Source organism: Sinocyclocheilus rhinocerous, unplaced genomic scaffold, assembly GCF_001515625.1.
Source record: "Sinocyclocheilus rhinocerous isolate Xijiao unplaced genomic scaffold, SAMN03320098_v1.1 scaffold2300, whole genome shotgun sequence".
Classification (NCBI taxonomy): Eukaryota; Metazoa; Chordata; class Actinopteri; order Cypriniformes; family Cyprinidae; genus Sinocyclocheilus; species Sinocyclocheilus rhinocerous.
Genome location: NW_015629642.1, coordinates 335,874 through 357,141, shown reverse-complemented (window position 1 = coordinate 357,141; position 21,268 = coordinate 335,874). Strand labels below are relative to the sequence as shown.

Here is a 21,268-nt window from a genome sequence, read left to right as displayed (position 1 = left end):
AAATCTAACTTTATAGACATAAACTCACCTAGAAATGTCAGTCAACTGTGGAAATTGAACATGGTTAGCTAACCATATCTAGGATGGTTTAATGTTGTTGCTAGGTAACGGTGTATTGATTTACGTGTCTCACGACCTCATGATGTCCAGTCAGCTACTGAACCTACGAATATCTCAAAACAATAAAGTGAATAACTACATTAATAATCTTCACTCAAAGATTTTCAGTAAAAGAAAAAAAAAAGATTAGCCTGGTATTGCAAACATTTTTTATATATTTGATATCTAGGATTCTCATACAGTACAGTAGGTGGCAGTAATCTACATCTAGAGTCTGCAAATAGCCATTAAAACAAGAGGAGAATAAGCAAGTGAAGTGAGTTGCTAGTTAGGAGAGAAAATCCTGATATTTTGAATAAGTGTGAAGCACGTGGAAACCCGCTAGATGCAGATTTTTCACTTTATGAATTAAAAAGAGCAATTAAAAGTAAAAGTAAAAGAAACTTCTCCTGGGCAGGACGAGATATGTTATAGTAGGAACAAGGGTGAACATTGTAAATGGCCAGGAGTCAGTACTAGATCTTACATTGGTATCAGAAAATATGGCAAAGATATGTACATGGAAAGTTTTGAAGGAAACAACAGTAGGGAGTGATCATTATCCAGTAAAAAGCAGAATTGGTGTTAGAATACAAAAGGCAGAACAAGGAAACCTAGAAAGATGGAAATTAAAGAATGCAGGATGGGAAGTATTCAGTTATATTTGTAGTAATAGAATTATTGAAATGGAAGACCAGGAAGATGGAATAGAAGAATATAATGAAAAAATAAGTAATATTATACATAAAACAGCGACAGAGATAATAGGAAAGAAAACAACAGTTAGGAAAAGGAAGTCAGTTCCATGGTGGAATAAAAAGTGTGAAGAAGTTATACAACAAAGGAATAAAGCATTTAAGAAAGTTAAATCATCTTATTTATACTCTGACCTTATAAAGTATAAGAAAGCACAAGCTATAGTAAGGAAAACTATTAAAACAGCTAAAAGAAACTATTGGAGAAATTACTGTAATAATATTGGATGGGATATACAGATTTCAGATATTTGGAGTATGATTAGAAGGATGGGAGGTATTTGCAAGAATTTTAACATGCCAGTATTAAAGAATGGAAATGAAATTGCAGTTTCAAATAAAGAGAAGGCAGAGATGCTAGCTAAAGTATTTGCAAAAGTAAATTGTAGTAGTAATTTGACTGAAGAGGCTAAGGAGTGTAGAGAGAGAGTTAGGAGAGAAAATCCTGATATTTTGAATAAGTGTGAAGCACGTGGAAACCCGCTAGATGCAGATTTTTCACTTTATGAATTAAAAAAAGCAATTGCTAAAGTAAAAGAAACTTCTCCTGGGCAGGACGAGATATGTTATAGTATGATAGGAAAATTATCAGATGTAGCACTTTTTAAATTACTGAAGTTATACAACAAAATATGGGCAGAGGGCAAACTTCCTTCAGCATGGAAACATTCAATAGTTATCCCTGTAGGAAAGCCTGGCAAAGATAGGTCAGAAGCAACAAATTATAGACCAATAGCACTAACATCAAACATGTGCAAAATTATGGAGAGAATGATTACAAATAGGCTTACATATGTAATAGAAAACAGAGGTCTTTTTACTCCTCATCAAAGTGGCTTCCGGAAAGGTAGAACGACAATGGATTCAATATTATGTTTAGAATCAGAAATAAGAAAGGCACAGATAAATAAAGAAGTCGTAATTGCAGTTTTTATTGATGTGGAAAAAGCTTATGACATGTTATGGAAAGAAGGGCTACTTATAAAACTCAAGAATATGGGAATTAGAGGAAGAATTTATAACTGGGTGTTGGATTTTTTATTTGAGAGGAAAATTCAGGTTAGAGTGGGAACATCTTGTTCTACTGTTTATGCAGTTGAAAATGGAACTCCTCAAGGGAGTGTGTGTAGCCCTCTTCTATTCAAAAATGATATAAATGATATATTCAATGATTTACAGCAAGATATGGGTAGATCGTTATATGCGGATGATGGGAAAAGAGGCCATCAGTAGCCAAAACACAAATCATTTGTTTTACAAAAAAGAGAAATATTAATATTAATTTATCATTATATGGACAGCTTCTGGAACAGGTGTCAGTGGTAAAATTTCTTGGAGTGTGGTTGGACTCAAGATTGACTTTTAATACACATGTAGAAAAACTGCTGACTAAGTGCAAAAAGGCGCTGAATGTTATGCGATGTCTAGCAGGTAGTGATTGGGGTGCCAGTAGAAGTTCTCTTAGGAATATATATATGGCTATCATCCGATCAGCAATAGATTATGGTAGTATGATTTATGGGTTGCGAGTAAATCTCTACTAAAAAAAGTAGATGCAGTACAGACATCCTGCATGATCCCTGCACAGAAAGCAGCATTCCTTCAGGAATTCCTGCAGGATATTTTTGTAAGGGTGAAAACAGGAATAGCAGTAGCTATTCCGCATTATGAAATAGTTATTAAGAAAAGAACCCCAGATTTTTTATCTGTATTTACAGCAGAGTTGGTAGCTATTGTTATGGCTCTCCAGTGGGTAGAGGAAAATAGAATTAAAAAAGCAGTAATATGTTCAGATTCATTGGCTGCGTTAAAGAGCATCCAATCAGGCCAGTCTAACTGCAGACAAGATGTCATACTTGAAATACTGCAGTATATATATAGAATGAAAAATCAGGGCATTTTTATTTCATTTATTTGGGTTCCAGCACATGTTGGAGTTGAAGGAAATGAGAAGGCAGATAAGCATGCTAAGAATTCTTTGAACTTGAATCAGATAGGAATTGACATAAAAATTAGTAAGGCAGAAGCAAAAATAATAATTAGGAAAGCTCTTATAAATGCATGGCAGAAACTTTGGGAGAAAGAGAAGACTGGACGACATCTATATAGAATTCAAAGGGAAGTAGGAATACGTAACAACGACATGGGATTAAGAAGACGAGAAGAATCAGTAATAATAAGAATTAAAATAGGACATACTGCATTGAATGGAAATTTAAATAGAATTAAGAAACATCCGAATGGATTATGCATGCATTGTGGGATTTGTGAAACTGTAGAGCATGTACTGTTGCATTGTAGAGCATATAACAACGAACGACAAATGCTAGAAGCTAAAGTAATAGAAGAAGGTGGAAGCATGATGCTAGAAGATATATTAAGTAAGCTAAAAAGGAATAAGAATATTAGATTTGCTTTGTTGAAATATCTTAAAGGTACAGGAAATTATATAAGAATATAATTATGTTTATTTATTTGTTTATTTATGACTATTATTATTATTATTTAGTATGATATACATACATATATGATACATATACATGCATCGATGCTCCACACTCCAGTTCAGATGGTGGCGGTAATGCACTAATAAGCTAGTCTGCCAACCGCCAATAAACAGAAGAAGAAGAAGAAGAAGTAGTGAGTTGCTTTTATTCGCGTTCCATCGGATTTGTTTTTGTTTTATACTTGGGTAAAATGTCAAGACTAGATAAGTTACATTCCAACCTGATGAAGCGAATGTCAATTGTCATTCGTGATATTTGGGTGGAGGTGGAAGCAACGGTGAAGGACTATCAAAAGGAAGCAGCCCAAACACGATCAGAAAACGCGAGACTGAAACAACAGCTCAAGGATGTGCTGAGCAGGAATCAGGCACATTTAAACGGTAAATCCACACTTAAACACACACAAAGACTGTTTTGTGTATTTGGGTCAGTTGAAGGTTGGTTGCATTTTCTGCAAACTCCAATTTAATAATAGAACTGAATGTCACAGAAGCGTAGATGGCATTTTCCCACTAAGTTTCTGTCTCACATGACTGGTCTTGTCCTTTTCCGTCGTATCCAGCAATTACAATCATACAATGTAATAATTTTAACAAAGCTTGTCGAATGGATATTCAAGTCATTGTTAAAAGATAATAACACTTTTCATTAACAAAGAGAGAGAAAGATGGAGAAGAGAGGACAGTGGCTACAGCTGCAGGGCCACAAGAGAAGCAAAGATAGGAAAGGTGGCTTTATTAATGCAAATAAAAATTTAGGACTTTTGCAGTCCTTTAGAACCTTATATTTAGGACTAAAGTAATCCGTAATAAAGATTTTGTATTTTTAGTTTTTTTTTAATCATTCTTTTATTCAGGAAGGTTGCATTAACTGAACAAAAATGACAGTAAAGACATTTATAATGTTACAAAAGATTTCTATTTCAAATAAATGCTGTTCTTTTCAACTTATTTCATCCAAAGAATCTTGGAAAAAAAAAAAAATTCAGCATGGTTTCTACAAAAATATTAAGCAACCCTACCATACTTGAGCACCAAATCAGTGTATTAGAATGATTTCTGAAAGATCATGTGACACTGAAGACTGGAGTCATCACAGGAATAAATTACATTTTAAAATATAGAACACTTATTTTAAATAGTAATAATGCTTCACAACATTACTGTTTTTACTGTATTTTGATCAAATAACGGTAATAATAATTATAATAAATAAATAAAGGCCTTAGTGAATGTAAGAGACAGATTTGAAAAACATTTTTAAAAAACTTACAGATCCCAAACTTTAGGCCACACCTCTTTTCTTCACTTTGACTTCCACACTGTCTGACCTAATCAAGGGAATTTTTATCTATAATAACCAAATGCAGTTTGAGTCTACTAAACTCGATTCCGTTCGATTTCATATCATAGTAATAATTTTAGTGAAATTAATGGATAAGTGTTCATAGAAACTGGGAACAATTGAGCATTATTTTTTTCATGCAAATAATGAAAATATGATGCAGAAGTGATTGTGATCTTGATGAAAGGAACAATGCGTTGACTAAATGGCTGCTGTGAGTAATGCATGTAATGTGAAATGTAATGTCTCAATAGTGCAGAATCGATGCGTTTTTGTAAGAAAAATATCCATATTCAAAACGTAATAATCACTTTAATGTGTTGTACACGGAAGCAGTTCCGGGCGGATGACATATGAGGTCGGCGCTGCACATGCGTTGGTGAGTCTCGTGAAAACCAACGTTTGTTAACAGGGTCAAAGGAAGCAACGTTTACTTACTTTAGCAAAGGAAAACCAGTCTCCTCTTGGCTTATATCGAAATCCTCCGACATTCTTCTTTACAAATCCTTGTTTTGTACTTCTAATTAGTGACCGTTGTTTTGTTTCGATCTCTCCGCGTGCGTCACTTCTGAGCAGCGCATGCGCAAAGCTGACCTCATACGTAATTTCCCCGGAACTGCTTCCGTTTACAACAGTGAGCGCAAGCTAGATTCAAGTGATTATTACGTTTTGAATATGGATATTTTTCTTACAAAAACGGATCGATTCGCTACAGGAGGCCTTTGTTCACCCCCCCGGAGCCGTGTGAGACACTTTTTTTTTAATGGATGGGCACTTTTTATTTAACTTCTTTTGGACTGAAGCAATGCAACACCCGCTGACTGCAATGATAGAGCTTGAAAGATCAAAGACAATTTTTAATATAACTCCGACTGGATTCGTCTGAAAGAAGAAAATCATATACACCTAGGATGCCTCGGGGGTGAGTAAAACACAGCCTAATTTTCATTTTTGGGTGAACTAACCCTTTAACTCTATGACACCAAAAGTCTATGTCAAACAGGTTTCAATGAGTAAACATTCAGCCATTACAAATAATTTGTTGCACGCACTAAAAGGTCACACTGTACATCCTTATGTGGTTAAAACTGTCATAATTGCATTTGTATGCATTCTATGAATAAAATGACCAATACGGCTATTAATAATTGTAAGTAAGTAAGTGAATGCCGTTTTCATGCTTTCACCATACAGGAGTCCACTATGTCCCTCCTGATGAAGTCTCACCCACAGAGTTACCAGCATGTGGATATGGGTCCCCAGCTGAATCAGAAGACCCAGAAGATCAGCAAATGGAGGGCGGTGCCCAGAGTGAAGATTCACCTAGTGAACTGAAGACGGAGGCAGAGGATAGAGAGCTAGTGTATCAAAAAGATGTCTCGACTGCAGGTGAACAACGACTCTTCCCTCAGTTCGACAGCTCGAGTACGGATGAGATGTGGAACAGGAATGTGCCCACTGCGGCAACACCAAGGGTCAAGATTGAGCCCGAGGACACCATCATCACAATAACATCTTCGGTTACTACCACCCCTGCCCATGCCGGTCAATGTCAAGACCAGATGAGAACAGCCAGTGACACTTCAACCATGTCGAGGAGACCACAGCGAAAGGAGCACCATCGCTCACGATACACCAAACCTAGAAGAGCATTTACAAAAGATCACGATCATGTAGGGCCATATAAGTGTAACAAATGTGGAAGACTGTTAAAGGACTTGGCAAAGCTGCAACTGCACAAGAAATTGCATGAAAGATCCTTCATCTGTCACTGGTGTGGCAGAAATTTCTCTAAGTTTGACTACCTTAGGATGCATATGCGCACACACACCGGAGAACGGCCTTACCGCTGCAATTGGTGCTCAAAGACCTTCAGCCAGAGCGGGAACATGAGGAGACATGAGCGCACGTGCCGGAGTTTCAATGAAGAACCAGCGTCGCACGCACTAGAAGATCAACAGCTGCCCGCCGAGTGACCAGTTGTTGCCAGATCGCTGCAGGCACACCTCAAGAAAAAACCTGTTATTGTGATAGAGAGCTGAAACTCGATTGTCATTACATATAATGGGATATTTATTGTTTTATCACGTATATTATAAGCTTCCATGTTACAGAAAATACAGAAGGCCGATATACTGTTTGACCAACATTTCTATGACTTTTTCAGGCAGTATGTGTGGACAAATGTCCCCAGTAAGCCAAAAAACATTATGAGAATGAACGTTTGCCCCTTTGAGGAAGACCACTTTGTGTTCCATACTGAGTAACGTGACTTACCATACTTCCAGATTGATGTTTTAATATAATAAATACTCCACAGAGAGCAGTATCTAGCCAATGAAATATTTTTAGGCAGTGTGTAACTATAAAAAATGTATATTCACTATAGGAAGGAATGACTTTCATTACTTATTTTATTAATTCCAGTATATTTCCAGGACTACACATGACAATTTGAAAATTCCAGGTGTTTGGTGACTGTAGGAATTACAGAGAAAATCTAAAAGCAGTATATTAGGATATGAATCAATGTGGTAGACTGAATGGCAAGATTTACTTAAACTGCAAAATTGAAGAAAATCATGTAAGTTGAGAATATGTATCTTATGACTGTAAAATGAGGAACTTTGTCGTATGTAACAACAAACACCTGAATAAACTAGATTCAATTTAATTTGACATCAGTAAATGTATGTATCAGAGGAAAATGTTTTTGTGGCCATTGTGAAGTTACTGTATGTGTGTGTACGTATGCATACCTAGGGATGCTCAGTTTTGCCTTATATTAAAAATATTTTACAACCTTGTTATTTAATAGATATTGTTTACCCAAAAGCACTGAATCACCAGTAACTACCACTGTGTTAAATGCATTTATATTGATTCTGTTACTAACAGTATGATAATTATGCCATAATTGTCGTGTCATAAACATTCTATAATCTTCTAGCTATTTATCTGTCACCAATAGTGCATTTAGCATTCTTTCTTTGCAAGTGATGTTTTTATATTGTTATTCTATTGGTAGTTTATTCAATTCATCTTTCACACTTTAATGGTCTTGTTTTTCTGTCCCTGTGTAGTAGACCCCAGATTTCTCCCAGGTTTAGTGGGATTCTATCTTTTTAAAACTAATTTATGCAAATGGTCCACTAATGTAAATTTCATGTAAAACAATTAACCATAATCTAGAGTAATTGTTACTAGTGTAAACCTGTATTAAATTAATGTTTTTCAAACAGCGTAAGAAGCTGTCAGAATATATTTTTTAAAATGGCTCTAAATAAATAATACTAAGTTACCACCGTTTTAAATTAGTAAAGATAATTCCAGTTACTACATTATTTTTGGTGGTTATCATGATGGCACATTTTTGTAGGGCCGTCATTAGGAGTGACAACCGGAAACGTTATCTTGGGTCCTGTGATGATGGATCCCCGCAAGACTTTCAATTCTATACCTTACTCATTTTAGCAGGAGCTGTGCATATTTGTAAAGAATATATATTATTAATTGTAAAGGTAATCTGTGGAGTTTTGCACAGCTGCAGCTAACTCAGTTATCTAAACTACTTTAAAACAAAACACTAAAGTTTTTTTGTGATATGTAAAAGAAAAATGCGTAATGCGTAATGTTAAAAAACCTCTCTAGAAGAGTACTGTTGTTGTACCTTATCGCCTCCCAAAAGCGACTTGTTTAAATTAAATTGTTCTCATTACTTAAATACTTGAAAACCCTGTTTATTCTTGTACATAAAAGAACAACTACTTTTCCTACCATTTTGTTTGGACTTCCTTTCGACCAAGTTTGCTCTCCTCCCACCTATAGTTTGCATCATGGCTTTCGCTCTGCAGCTGACTCTTTGATCTGGCGATTTGAATAGAAAGTCATGTGGACATAAGACTGACTGGAATACGAAGTGAGAGTTGGTGGTGAGTTGATTGGGGAGTGGTGTGGCGGGCATCGGCCGACGGCCTGTATAGGTCCGGTATATTGTATGGTGTGGGGACTTCAATGCGCATAATACATTGTGGGGAGGTGAAAAAGTGGATATTAATGGGCAAGTGATAGAAGAGCTATTAGAGGAGAAAAACTTGGTATGTTTAAATGATGGGACTAAAACAAGGATAGAGGTTAATAATGGAAGGGAGTCTGTACTTGATCTTACACTGGTGTCCAATAGTATGGCAGCAATATGTAGTTGGAGTGTGTATAAAGAAGGAACGGTAGGAAGTGATCACTATCCAGTATTGTGTAAAATCAACATAAATGTATCTGAAATTACTGAAGGAAGAGGGGGAAGATGGGTATTTGAGAAGGCTGATTGGGGGAAATTCCAGAGGGAAAGTGACAAATATCTGAATCAGACTGAATATAATTGTGATATAGAAATTCTGGAAAATAAAGTAAGACAGGGTATAATAACAGCAGCATTAGAGTCTATTCCAAAAAGCCAAGGTAATATAAAGAGAAAAGAAGTGCCATGGTGGGATGATGAATGTAAAAAAGCAGTCAGAAGCCGAAATAAAGCATTTAAAGTAATGAAAAGAACGCATAATTTCATGCATATGATTCAGTATAAGTTTGCGCAAGCAGTAGTAAGGAAAACAGTAAGACAAGCAAAAAGAATGTATTGGAGGAACTACTGCAGCTCAATTGGGAACACAACTCAGATAGGAGAAGTGTGGACAATGATTAAAAAGATGGGTGGGGAGAGGAGAGATTGGAATTACCCGGTATTGTGTAATGGAAACGAGATCGCAGTGACAAATAAGGAAAAGGCTGAAATGCTAGTAAATACATTTGTTAATGTGCACAGTTCAAATAATTTATCTGAAGAAGGGAGGAGAGGCAGAGAGGAAACTAGATCTGAAAATTTGGAGGCACTGAGGGTGATGGGAAATGATGAAGGTGAACAAAATGTACCATTTAATATGGGAGAATTAAACAGAGCATTGGCAAAAACTGGGAAGACTGCACCAAGGAAAGATGAAGTATGTTATAGCATGTTGAAGAAGTTAAGTGAGGAGGGGAAGAATAAGTTATTGATGCTATACAATAAAGTGTGGGAAGAAGGAAGAGTGCCAAAGAGCTGGACGGAAGCAGTTATTGTTCCAATAAGAAAACCGGGGAAAGATTCTAGTAAGCCAACGAATTATAGACCCATTGCCCTGACTTCTCATATCTGTAAGCTAATGGAAAGAATGGTAAATGGGAGATTAATATATATTATGGAAAAACAAGGTATGGTGAATGAATGCCAAAGTGGATTTAGGAGAGGAAGGGGTACTATGGATGCAGTATTATGTTTGGAAGATGAAATAAGAAAAGCTCAAATAAATAAAGAGACGGTAGTAGCAGTATTTTTTGATGTTGAAAAAGCATATGACATGCTATGGGGAGAGGGGGTGATGATTAGCATAGAATGGGAATTAGAGGAAGAATTTTTAATTGGGTTAAGGATTCCTTGAAAGGTAGAACAATTCAGGTTAAAATAAACAAGCTGGAGGAAATAAAATGGAATAACATTGCAGGAGAATAATCCAGAAGGTGGCGGTAATGCAACGCTCTTGGATGCAAGCCGCCGTTAAACCTCGAAGAAGAAGCTCTGCAGCTGAACGGTAGTACTTCTCCTGTGCGGTAGGTGGCAGTCAGATGTTACCAGCTGCTTTCCAAATTTGGAGGAGAAAGGCAAACTGTTCATGCAACGGGGATAGCTATCTCTTTCAGAGGTTTGTCTTTGCTGCTGAATTGCAGAGACAAAAAACATACAAAATGACCAAACTGCAGCTGCTGCATCGCGCGCTGAACGAGCGTCTGATGGCGGCGGTGGAGCAGATCATGGAGATGGTCGGCGATACGGTGCTGGAGTATGAAGAAGAGACGATCCGGGCACGGAAAGAAAACGAGGTTCTGAGACGGAGGCTACGGTGGATGGAGGGGGCAAATCGAGCGGACTGGCCAGGTAGCACATCAGATCGAGTTTAATGTAGTTTTTAATGGAAAATACTGTGCAGGACAGATAGCACGACTTGATAATAGACTTGAAGTGAGTTTTTTTTTAAACATTTATTTGGTTGTTGCATAGTTTTGTGTTCTATATCCTATGCACGGTCGTGGACCTTGTTTTGGTGAGATCATCCGCGTGCATTCAGACTTTGCTCTTCCTTATAACGGAAGTTATAAATGTTTGTTATAAGAACTATACTTGCAACTGCAATAGGCTGAAGTAAACATTGATCTGTCAATTGTCCACTTGATGTTTTCGCTCCAAAACATGCCCCCTCTAGAGTCCACAGGAAGAAACATTTACAGTCGCATAAGCGCACTATACGAGACAGAAGGCCATTAACTTCCATTTCCTTTTGGTTTAAATCAGCACATGTTACTTACTGCCAGGGCCCTGCACAAACATTTTGAGGGGCAGGTGCCGAAATCACTGGGGGTGGGGCAGTTATTGCTCAGTCGTATATGTATGTATATTCAATCATATTTTTGTCTTTAACATTTTGTATTTTAATGGGATGTTTCTGTACTAAATATTTATTCTAAATTATTCACCGCGAATATGAACGTGGTTTTGCGCAGCTCCTCAGTGAACAACGGCTCTGTGTAGTTAATGCTGCTCAATGTGAAAGCCCGCACGTGATGGAGATTTACCGCTGATTACAGAACCGGCTTTACTGACAAGATGAGCGTTAAATATCGCATGCGATTTATCGTGCAGCCCTACTATGGAGTAACCCCTACATTTCTGTATAGCCCTATAAACAGGGCCGTGTATTCCCTAGTTGCTGGGAACATTGTTTTCAAACATAATTACTTACTTGCATTAGATTATGTATTTGGATATATACAGTATTTAGAGGATATATACAGTATTTAGACTATTAAAGACTACTTTTTGTAAAAGTTGACATTTAAAGGTTGATTTGAAGTGTCAGTTTTTGCATCATTATTGCGGTCAAATCTGGACACAGGGAATGCATTTTGTTACTCATACTAGCTAGGCTACATATAATTACTTGATCAGTCACATGAAAGTAATCAGAATAAATATTGACTCAGTGCGACCAGGTTAATATTCCTAAACTCCACATCGCTGTCAGCGATTGACAGATTCAGATTCCAGTAGATTTATTGGCTTTACATTGCCAAAGCACTCTGATCCAGTGCTGTTTAGCATTATCAAATTTACAGGCGGCAATGGGCAGTGATTGACAATGGCAATTAGGCATTGTCAGATTGACATTACTCTAGCCCAGTGGTGCTGGGAGGGCACCAGGGGGGCCAATCACGTTCAGTGGGGTTTGAGAGGGGCACCTCAGCCAGTGAGGGCAGAGGGGCAGTGGCTCTAGCCACCGGGCCACCCCCCTGTGCACGGCCCTGCCTACAGCTACTTGGATTCATAGGTTGGAAACAGAAATCACACAAAACACACTTTATCAAATTGTCACACTTTGGTTTCTTGAAATTCTCAGGCCCATCAGAACCTGTTACGCTTTCCACAATGGACGAGGCCAATCCATCCCGGCAAGATGAGTGTGCTGTCAACTATGGATTTGGACAGGAATTAGAAGCTCTTGAAATCAAAACAGAGACGACTGATCTCCCACTGTGCATTAGACCTGAAAGCAGCGTCACCACATTACCTCAAAGCATTGATCAGGGATCTGACAATGCCGGGACAGGTGCTGGTATTGCCTATGGCCTGACAGACAGTATGACCTGGGACTCTGCCCAAAGTTACATGGCCCCTCTGGACTTCGATCCAACTTCAGGTCCCACCAGGGTCCGGCGCTGGAGAGGACGGAACAGAAGGCAGAGGATGTCCTTTGCCTGTCCAGACTGTGGTAAAGTCTTTGGAAGGGAACAGAGGCTGATCATTCATATGCGGATTCATTCCACCGAGAGGCCTTATGCATACCGCCGGCGCAAGGCGTGCTTCTATGGTGATAATAAGAAAAAGAGGAAACTGCACAGGCTCTCTCAGGTAAACATCAGCACGGTTATTAAAGTCAATAAGACATTAAAATTGACCCATTTTTACTTTTTAATACACATCTTATTGTGGTGAATGTTATTCAGAAGCATTCTGGTATTAAAAATCAAACCCCACACTTAATTTTTTCACATTTATTATACTGATTCAATTTGAAATTTGTTGTTTTAAGTATTAAAATGATAGATTAAACTAATAATGAACTTTTATAAATGTAAAATGAGAATGTTTTTAACAAATAATATTATAAATGCTTGTGTTATTCTCTCACATGCAGCTATCAAGAGAAATTGTGGATGATCTGTCAGATGGCTCTGAGCAGACGAACAGGAGTAGTGCATCATCTGAACAACTAGAAACTACTGCACCAGGCCAAGAAGAAGAGCCTGAGAGTGACCACACCAGCAGTGATAAAGAACCAGAAAAGAGAATTACCACCCCTGTGCGGAATCGGCGCAACAAAAAAAGAGTTGTAAACCAGATTGTGACAGAACCAACACCGTGTCAGTGCCCTCATTGCCCTCATCGGATGTTCGCTCGGCCCTGTCAGTTAGCCATGCACATGAAGACCCACACGGTCACAGCTCTTACCAACCTACCCACCCAAGCACAGTCAGGAACTCGGGAGATAGTGGATGTGAAGAGGAAGTTACCCAAGGTACTGCACATTCTCTAGTGTCATAAGTAGTGTGTGTAGATATGCATACATCGAGATTTTCTTTCCTTCACACATAATCCCTCTTAAGGATGTAAACAGATAGTAGGGGGAGCAGATGAAACAGTCATTGAAAAAGCTATATAAATAAACCACTATTCTGAATATTTGGTGTGATATGCTTCAACACATAATGTTATTTGATGCAATAAGAGTCAAAGTAAAACTCACAAGCAAAAAAAAGATATTGCAAGATGCACATTTTGAAGTAGTGGTTGACCATTATGGGTTTTTCAACTGCTGATGCTGATATCTAGAAAGTAGGGTGGCTGATATTCAATTATAGCGACTGTACATAAACTTTCTGAAATTAAATGAAAACACATTTACTCAAAATACACTAAAACAAATAAAAGAAAATAGATAAACACTGTATGGCTATTGGCTGATGGTTGTAATCTCAAAATACGCAAATACTGGCCGATTCATTGGTCTTGCCACCAAAGTGCATGAATAATGACCTCTCCATAGTAGTTCAGTGAATCCTAAGATAGTAAGCATGTATCTTAGGATGAACTAAACACACTCATACAGCTACAGCCAATCTACGAAGAGAACAAGAAAGCAACTACTGAAGCGGATGCTGTTTCAACGGTGAGTCTGAGGCCAGAAATGACAGTTATGAAAACAAGAGTTGATATGTGGCTTGGAACACATACTGTTCAATCAAACAAACTTCTGCATCTACTATGTCGCCTGAGATGTTATTTGTTGTGGGGTTGCACCACCAGTAAAAAAAAAAAAAATAGGTGACTGAAGCATTTGAGCATAATAAAACTCTGGAAATATCAGCTATAGCTAGGTAATCTGTGATCATTTTTTGTCAGATAATGTGTTTTATGTAACTAGCTAGTTGAGTAGATCAAACGTTTACGTAAAGCTGAATTGAAGAACAAAGATAATGTACTATAATCATAACATTTTATCAACTGCTACTACTTAATTGCTAGTAGTCTACGGCTGAGGGATTTTCTTTTTCTTTATTATTATTTAACTGAAAAGGAATTGTCAGTACAGGCTATCCTGTGTTTGCAGTCTATAGAAATTACCAGGTAGATTTGTAGATTGAGCAGTAGATTTGACAAATGGAACATATATGGCAGTTTATTTAGCTGGTGTTTGTTTTTAATGGACCAATCCATGCGATTTTAAATGAGGGTTTTTCAACCTTTATGGACCCAGAGATCCCCAGCCAACCCAAGTACCTCTAGTATAAAAAAGCTAGATTTTTATGATAACATGTTACAGTAACTTATTTTTTTTATATCATGTAACATTATTACATTATGCAATTCTTAAAAGGTCATTTGTTAGACAATAGTTGTTTAAATGTTTTCTGGGACCCATGGTTGAAAACCCTGCATTTAAATAATTACAAGACCAGTATCACCAGTGAGGAGAAGAAAATGTTGGATTGTTTGACTGTTACGTTCTTGTTGTTCGCATTAAGTCAGCTATCATTAACTGTTTGATTAGTTGAAGTTCATTTTGTAGGTCTGCTTTCACCACTGCATTTAAGTCAAAGCCATACCTACAATTATCTGAATGCATTCAGTGTTTTATAGTGTTTTATAGTATCTTTAATGCAAATAAGTATCACTAAAGAAAAAAACACAAAGCTTATGCATATGTTTTTCTTCTTGCTTCACAGGTGGCATTTGTTTCAAACCGCTGTTTTAGCAAAGTTTGGGACTACTTTTCAAAAGATGCATATGGTGACGTCTTTTGCCATGCATGTTCAGCCAGAGTTAGCCAGGGGTCCAGCAAGGCTTCTCAGAAGAACACCTCTAATTTATGGTCTCATCTTAGAATAAACCATCGACATGCCTATTTAGAGGCAAAAAGGTACAGCCGACCAGTCAATATGCTGATCAACACTTTGGACACAACTCCGCTTAAATTAGAGCATTTTGAGCCAGAAGAAAGCATTGTAGAGGGAGAAGGTGAAATAAAGAAGGTTATGATACCAGAAGAACCATCCAATGGAACTTCGTAAATATGTAAACAATTTGGACACAATGTTTATATCTGTATATACAAATGAGAAAATCACAACCTTTTGGATTTTTTTTTATGGAAAACATTTGTGTATATATATAATGCAATTATAATGCAGTTGTTTTAATAAAATTAGTTTGAAATGAATTCATGAATTTTAGTCTTTTCTGCGGGTGGTTTACTTCAATATAGTAATATATTTAAAATGTTTGTAATGCCATGACATCTTGGGAAATGTACTGTAGATTTGAAATGCCACTCATTGTCCTACAGTAAACCAGTGCAATGAATTTTTCAACTTTCAAGTTCACTGTTAGAGTAAGTATTTAAATATGCTGTTTACCTGGAATGACTTCTGTTAAAAAATACAGACATTATTCATTCACTTTCATATCCAGGGTGTAATACATTTGGAGCTCATTGCATATGTCTTTCCATGCTTTTCTCATTGTCAAATGGACTTGCATTTCTTTCAGAGGCAAAGAAAAAATGATGTGGAGAAGGAGGCCAAAGTTGCTGACAAACGTGAGCTCCATTGTCCAGACTGTGACAAAGTCTTCTTTTATGCAAGTCGGTTGCGTGTCCACATGAAGTCCCATAAGTCCAAAAGGGCTTTATTACGCAAAACTCGGCCAATCAAGACTGAGGTACCTGCTCACACAATGCATAAATGTGATCTGGATGTATGATTATTTCCATTAATGTGCTTCTTATTACGTTTGGATATTTGTGTTCCTCATAGCTGACTAAAGAAGAAACAATGGTGGCAGTGCCTAAAACTACAGAAGTACAGAATTTGAAGGAGCTAAAGAAAACATATGCCTGCCCGCATTGTGATAAAGTGTTTACTCGTGAAGGATGGCTGGGGCCGCACATTCGCACTCAACACCAGGAAGTAAAGAACACGAGTGATTACTTTAACGTGTTTGGCAGTGGCCGTACAAGATCACAACAGCCTTTCACCAAGGTTAGTTTTCAGATTTGTAATTGAATATGCAGATGTTAATGTATACTTGCTGAGACACTGATCATTTTTGAACTTTTATTTATGTATAATAATCCATATTCCTTTTTTATTGATCGATAAGCGATTTCGTAAGTGCACAACTAAGACGCGGGAAGTCTCTAAGAAGCCAAGACTGAAGAACCGGAAAACTAAAGAATTAAGAAATGTCAAGGCTAAACCTCGTCAAACAAGTGATGAGTTCATCCTGGTTGTTGATGTGCCCACAATCACAAATAATGAGGCTGAACAAAGTGCAGATCTTCCTATAATGAGCACAGATGAGGCTGAACAAAGTGAAGATCTTTTGAAAACGGGTACAGATGAGGGACAACAAAGTGCAGATTTTCTTAAAATGGGCACAGACGAGGGACAAAGTGCAGATCTTCTTAAAATGGGCACAGACGAGGGACAACAAAGTGCAGATCTTCTTAAAATGGGCACAGATGAGGGACAACAAAGTGCAGATCTTCTTAAAATGGGCACAGACGAGGGACAACAAAGTGCAGATCTTCTTAAAATGGGCACAGATGAGGGACAAAGTGCAGATCTTCCTAAAACGAGCATAGATGAGGCACAACAAAGTGCAGATCTTCTTAAAATGGGCACAGATGAGGGACAAAGTGCAGATCTTCCTAAAACGAGCATAGATGAGGCACAACAAAGTGCAGATCTTCTTAAAATGGGCACAGATGAGGGACAAAGTGCAGATCTTCCTAAAACGAGCATAGATGAGGCACAACAAAGTGCAGATCTTCTTAAAACGAGCATAGATGAGGCACAACAAAGTGCAGATCTTCTTAAAATGGGCACAGATGAGGGACAACAAAGTGCAGATCTTCCTAAAACGAGCACGGACGAGTCAGAGAGCACTTCTGAGCAATCAAAGGACACCTCAGGCTCTGACCGTGGAACATCAAGCACTAAAAATCTGAAGAGGATGTTTCCATGCAAAACATGTGGCAAAGAGTTTGTTCTGGAGAAGAGGCTAAAGAAGCACTCAAGGAAACATGTCGGACGTAGGTTGCAGGATGAAAAGAAAATGAGAAGAGAGCAAGCTCTAATGGAAACGAAGCTTGAGGAACAAGAAAAAAGGAGATCGGAGGAAAAAGAGAGGCTTGATGATAAGATGTCAACAAGTAATCACGACCCAAATACTGCGGTATGTGTTCTTTACAAAAACCTAAAGATTGATCTGAATATACCTTCACATTTCATAGTTTTAAATCACGAAAACAGATAAGCATGATAAGCTTGATTTGTTTTAATGATAAGATCTTTAAAATCTTTAGAAATCAGTGGAACCAGAATTAAGAAAATTATTATTATCATTAAGAAAATTCAGGAAAAACGTGGTTCCTGTGTCTGCACAATTTGTGGTAATGTCTAAGCCCGTAAGAATTGGCTAAGGATTCACATGCGTGGCCATCATGAACGAACACTTTATACGAGGACAAACCAGTCAGAAACCAATGAGAGGCATAGAAAACAAGGAAATTGCAATACACTTGGAAAACAAAAAACTTGGAATAATAGCAAAAATGACCACATGACGTGGGTTAGTCTACAAAATGGGTGCCGTTTGTTTTGCATGTTGAAGTGTAAAGGAGAGGGACAACAAAGTGCAGATCTTCCTAAAACGAGCATAGATGAGGCACAACAAAGTGCAGATCTTCTTAAAACGAGCATAGATGAGGCACAACAAAGTGCAGATCTTCTTAAAATGGGCACAGATGAGGGACAACAAAGTGCAGATCTTCCTAAAACGAGCACGGACGAGTCAGAGAGCACTTCTGAGCAATCAAAGGACACCTCAGGCTCTGACCGTGGAACATCAAGCACTAAAAATCTGAAGAGGATGTTTCCATGCAAAACATGTGGCAAAGAGTTTGTTCTGGAGAAGAGGCTAAAGAAACACTCAAGGAAACATGTCGGACGTAGGTTGCAGGATGAAAAGAAAATGAGAAGAGAGCAAGCTCTAATGGAAACGAAGCTTGAGGAACAAGAAAAAAGGAGATCGGAGGAAAAAGAGAGGCTTGATGATAAGATGTCAACAAGTAATCACGACCCAAATACTGCGGTATGTGTTCTTTACAAAAACCTAAAGATTGATCTGAATATACCTTCACATTTCATAGTTTTAAATCACGAAAACAGATAAGCATGATAAGCTTGATTTGTTTTAATGATAAGATCTTTAAAATCTTTAGAAATCAGTGGAACCAGAATTAAGAAAATTATTATTATCATTAAGAAAATTCAGGAAAAACGTGGTTCCTGTGTCTGCACAATTTGTGGTAATGTCTAAGCCCGTAAGAATTGGCTAAGGATTCACATGCGTGGCCATCATGAACGAACACTTTATACGAGGACAAACCAGTCAGAAACCAATGAGAGGCATAGAAAACAAGGAAATGGCAATAAACTTGGAAAACAAAAAACTTGGAATAATAGCAAAAATGACCACATGACGTGGGTTAGTCTACAAAATGGGTGCCGTTTGTTTTGCATGTTGAAGTGTAAAGGATAACTTTATAATAACTGATACCAAATTTATTAGATAATAAATACAGTTTTTAAACAAAAATCATATAACTTTATTGCATGTTTGTTTACTTTTGTTCGTTGAAGAATGTGTTTTTGTATATTGATATTGTAAATTCTAATATAGGAACCTGCAAGGCTAGTAATGCCTTTCTGAAAGCACTATTATGTTCCAACTTGTACTATATCAATTTAGCTTGATGATACATTGCAAGTTATTGTATTTAACACCTAAAATCTTAATCTTAAAATCATTTTTGTTAAAGGTCCTCATTTTATAGATTATCTCATGCATAAATATGCATTCAAATAATATTTTCATTCCCCTTCAGCAGACGCCTCAAGCATCCCCCAAAAAGGAGTCATTACAAAAAAGCAGAAACAGAGGTCAAGGGCCACTACCCTGCCCATTTTGTGGCAAAGTTTTTGCTTGGGAAATGCGGCTATTGATGCATATGCAGATTCATTGTGGTGAGAAACCTTACGCCTATCGGCAGCGCAAGAGACATTTTTATGGTGACCTGAAAAGGGGCCAGCTCCCGAAAATCCATAATCAGGAGGTAGGAAAGACTATGTGATTGATTATTTTGACTATTAGTTTCATCCAGTTTCATATCCTCAGGAAAAAAGAATTGTTTGTGCAATTAATCCTAGGTCTTGTTATCCCTAAAGACAGTTGTTTAAGTCATAAGAATGGTTGATTGTCGCTTTCCCCCAATGCAGCCTTCAGGGGACAAAAGTGAGTCTGAAGAGTCTGAGTATGAAGAGACGGTGAATAAGGACAGATCTGCACATCTGAGCAGCAGTGCAACCCATGCAGTGTCTGGAGCTCTAGCAAGCAGTATTGAGACCACTGTACCAGAGTACTATACTGGCAGCCCCGGCCTTTTACCTCAGAGAGCTATTGAGCAGTCTACCACCTCTTACAAGAGTAATCAAAGAACCAAACCCGAACTGGTCAGTGACATCATGAGCCACTTCAATTTGCAGCCCAGGATTGTTCTACAACCAATTATGACTGAATACAAGTATTGGAGCTCAGTGCCTCGGGTAGCTGACTTGAAATCAGGTTGCTCTGAAAAAAGTAGTGGCTTTGATCACAAACAAACCTCATACTCAGTATTGGTTGATGATGAAATGGTGGATGCTGTGGAAGATAAAATTGTGGATTCCAATCTTTGCACATTGCCATTGGACTTCTCTAGTCATGGCATCCAGAACAAGCCTGAAATATGCCTCACTGGTAATCCTGAGACAGAAGTAGTCTTTGTGGAGGTTGGATCTCCACAGCGTGATTCGGAAGTAGAGCTTGACAACATTGGGGGGCCACTGGCCTTTGAATCCTCTGAGGGAAAAAATGCGGAGAGTCAACAAAAAGATGACCGCAACTCTAATTTTCCTGGTGTTTCAGAAAAAACAGCCAGAAACCAGGTATCACTTATAGTAATAGATGACGAAGTAGAGCAGTCAAATGCAAGAACTGCTGCTGAAAATGCTCTGTCTGAATGTGGAAGAACGAAGTGTGATTGGAAGTGTGATTGTAAGAACATTTCTGCTATGAAATTAACAGTCATGCCACAGAGTAGCGTTTTAGAATCTTTGTTCAAGGAAACTAGTTCTGGCACCATTCAGAAGAACATTGACTCAAAATTAGTTTGTGTTGTCCTCTCAGATGTTGAAGACAATGTTGATGAAGATGTGTTGAGTCCCTCCAAAGGTTTAGATAAAAAGAAAACAGCCTCTGTTCCTAGCATTCAAAATGAACAATTAGATGTGGGGAGCAAATCTGGCAAAAGTCCCTCCAGCAACTCCAACTTTCCAGCTCCAGATGCAACTGAACCCACCAAATCTATTGATGGTGCCTCACAACTTGATCAGAGTATCTCAAACGACCCACTCAGAGACCAGATGGTCTTTACTGCCATCAGACAAACAGAGGACAGGCCCATGAGTTCAAAGGAGAGAATATCATGTCAAACATCTGATACGGTATTTGCTGGTCAAGAATCTCTGTCGGAAGTTCATGCTGACAAGAAACTGCTAGACATGGAGATTGTCAATGGCGGGGAGAGAAAAAATAAGAAACTGGGTCTGAACAACCAGGTATGCAATAGTAGCAGATCGAAAAGTACAATACGGACTCAAAAGTAAATCTAATCTTAAAGGGGTCATATGATGCATTTTCAAGTTTTCCTTTCTCTTTGGAGTGTTACAAGCTGTTCGTGCATAGATAAGATCCCTAAAGTTGCAAAGACTAAAGTCTCAAACCCACAGAGATATTCTTTATAAAAGTTAAGACTC

At 37.9% G+C, this 21,268-nt stretch overlaps 3 protein-coding genes across 4 annotated transcripts in view; all 3 read left to right on the top strand.

The window, feature by feature from the left end:
• The first annotated feature begins 320 nt into the window (after positions 1–320).
• LOC107739396 (zinc finger protein 397-like) lies at positions 321–7,526 on the top strand. Of its 2 annotated transcripts, XM_016551498.1 has the most exons (3): positions 321–381; positions 3,500–3,741; positions 5,900–7,526. In XM_016551498.1, the coding sequence occupies exons 2-3, from the start codon at positions 3,552–3,554 to the stop codon at positions 6,679–6,681; spliced, it is 972 nt and encodes a 323-aa protein (XP_016406984.1). In that variant the 5' UTR covers positions 321–381; positions 3,500–3,551; the 3' UTR covers positions 6,682–7,526. The 2 variants fall into 2 exon arrangements, with proteins under 2 accessions (XP_016406984.1, XP_016406983.1); XM_016551497.1 differs by lacking the exon at positions 321–381 and having other exon boundaries at positions 3,480–3,741.
• Positions 7,527–10,322: 2,796 nt separating this feature from the next.
• LOC107739408 (uncharacterized) lies at positions 10,323–17,666 on the top strand. The gene is made up of 6 exons (XM_016551510.1): positions 10,323–10,670; positions 12,187–12,698; positions 12,985–13,365; positions 15,897–16,067; positions 16,163–16,387; positions 16,509–17,666. Exons 1-6 carry the CDS (start codon positions 10,361–10,363, stop codon positions 17,664–17,666), a joined length of 2,757 nt encoding a protein of 918 aa, XP_016406996.1. The 5' UTR covers positions 10,323–10,360.
• Positions 17,667–18,051: 385 nt separating this feature from the next.
• LOC107739407 (uncharacterized) overlaps positions 18,052–21,268 on the top strand; it is a 6,933-nt gene continuing 3,716 nt past the window's right edge. Inside the window, exons 1-3 of the mRNA XM_016551509.1 lie at positions 18,052–18,503; positions 19,300–19,527; positions 19,691–21,070. Of these exons, the coding sequence (XP_016406995.1) occupies positions 18,147–18,503; positions 19,300–19,527; positions 19,691–21,070 (1,965 nt within the window). The 5' untranslated portion in view covers positions 18,052–18,146. The remainder of the gene's footprint in view (positions 18,504–19,299; positions 19,528–19,690; positions 21,071–21,268) is intronic.

Coding starts and splice junctions, on each gene's coding strand:
- LOC107739408 (XM_016551510.1), top strand. CDS start 10,361: ATGTTACCAGCTGCTTTCCAAATTTGGAGGAGAAAGGCAAACTGTTCA. Junction 10,671..12,186: donor AAATCGAGCGGACTGGCCAG/GTAGCACATCAG, acceptor TGAAATTCTCAG/GCCCATCAGAACCTGTTACG. Junction 12,699..12,984: donor AACTGCACAGGCTCTCTCAG/GTAAACATCAGC, acceptor TCTCACATGCAG/CTATCAAGAGAAATTGTGGA.
- LOC107739396 (XM_016551498.1), top strand. CDS start 3,552: ATGTCAAGACTAGATAAGTTACATTCCAACCTGATGAAGCGAATGTCA. Junction 3,742..5,899: donor GAATCAGGCACATTTAAACG/GTAAATCCACAC, acceptor TTCACCATACAG/GAGTCCACTATGTCCCTCCT.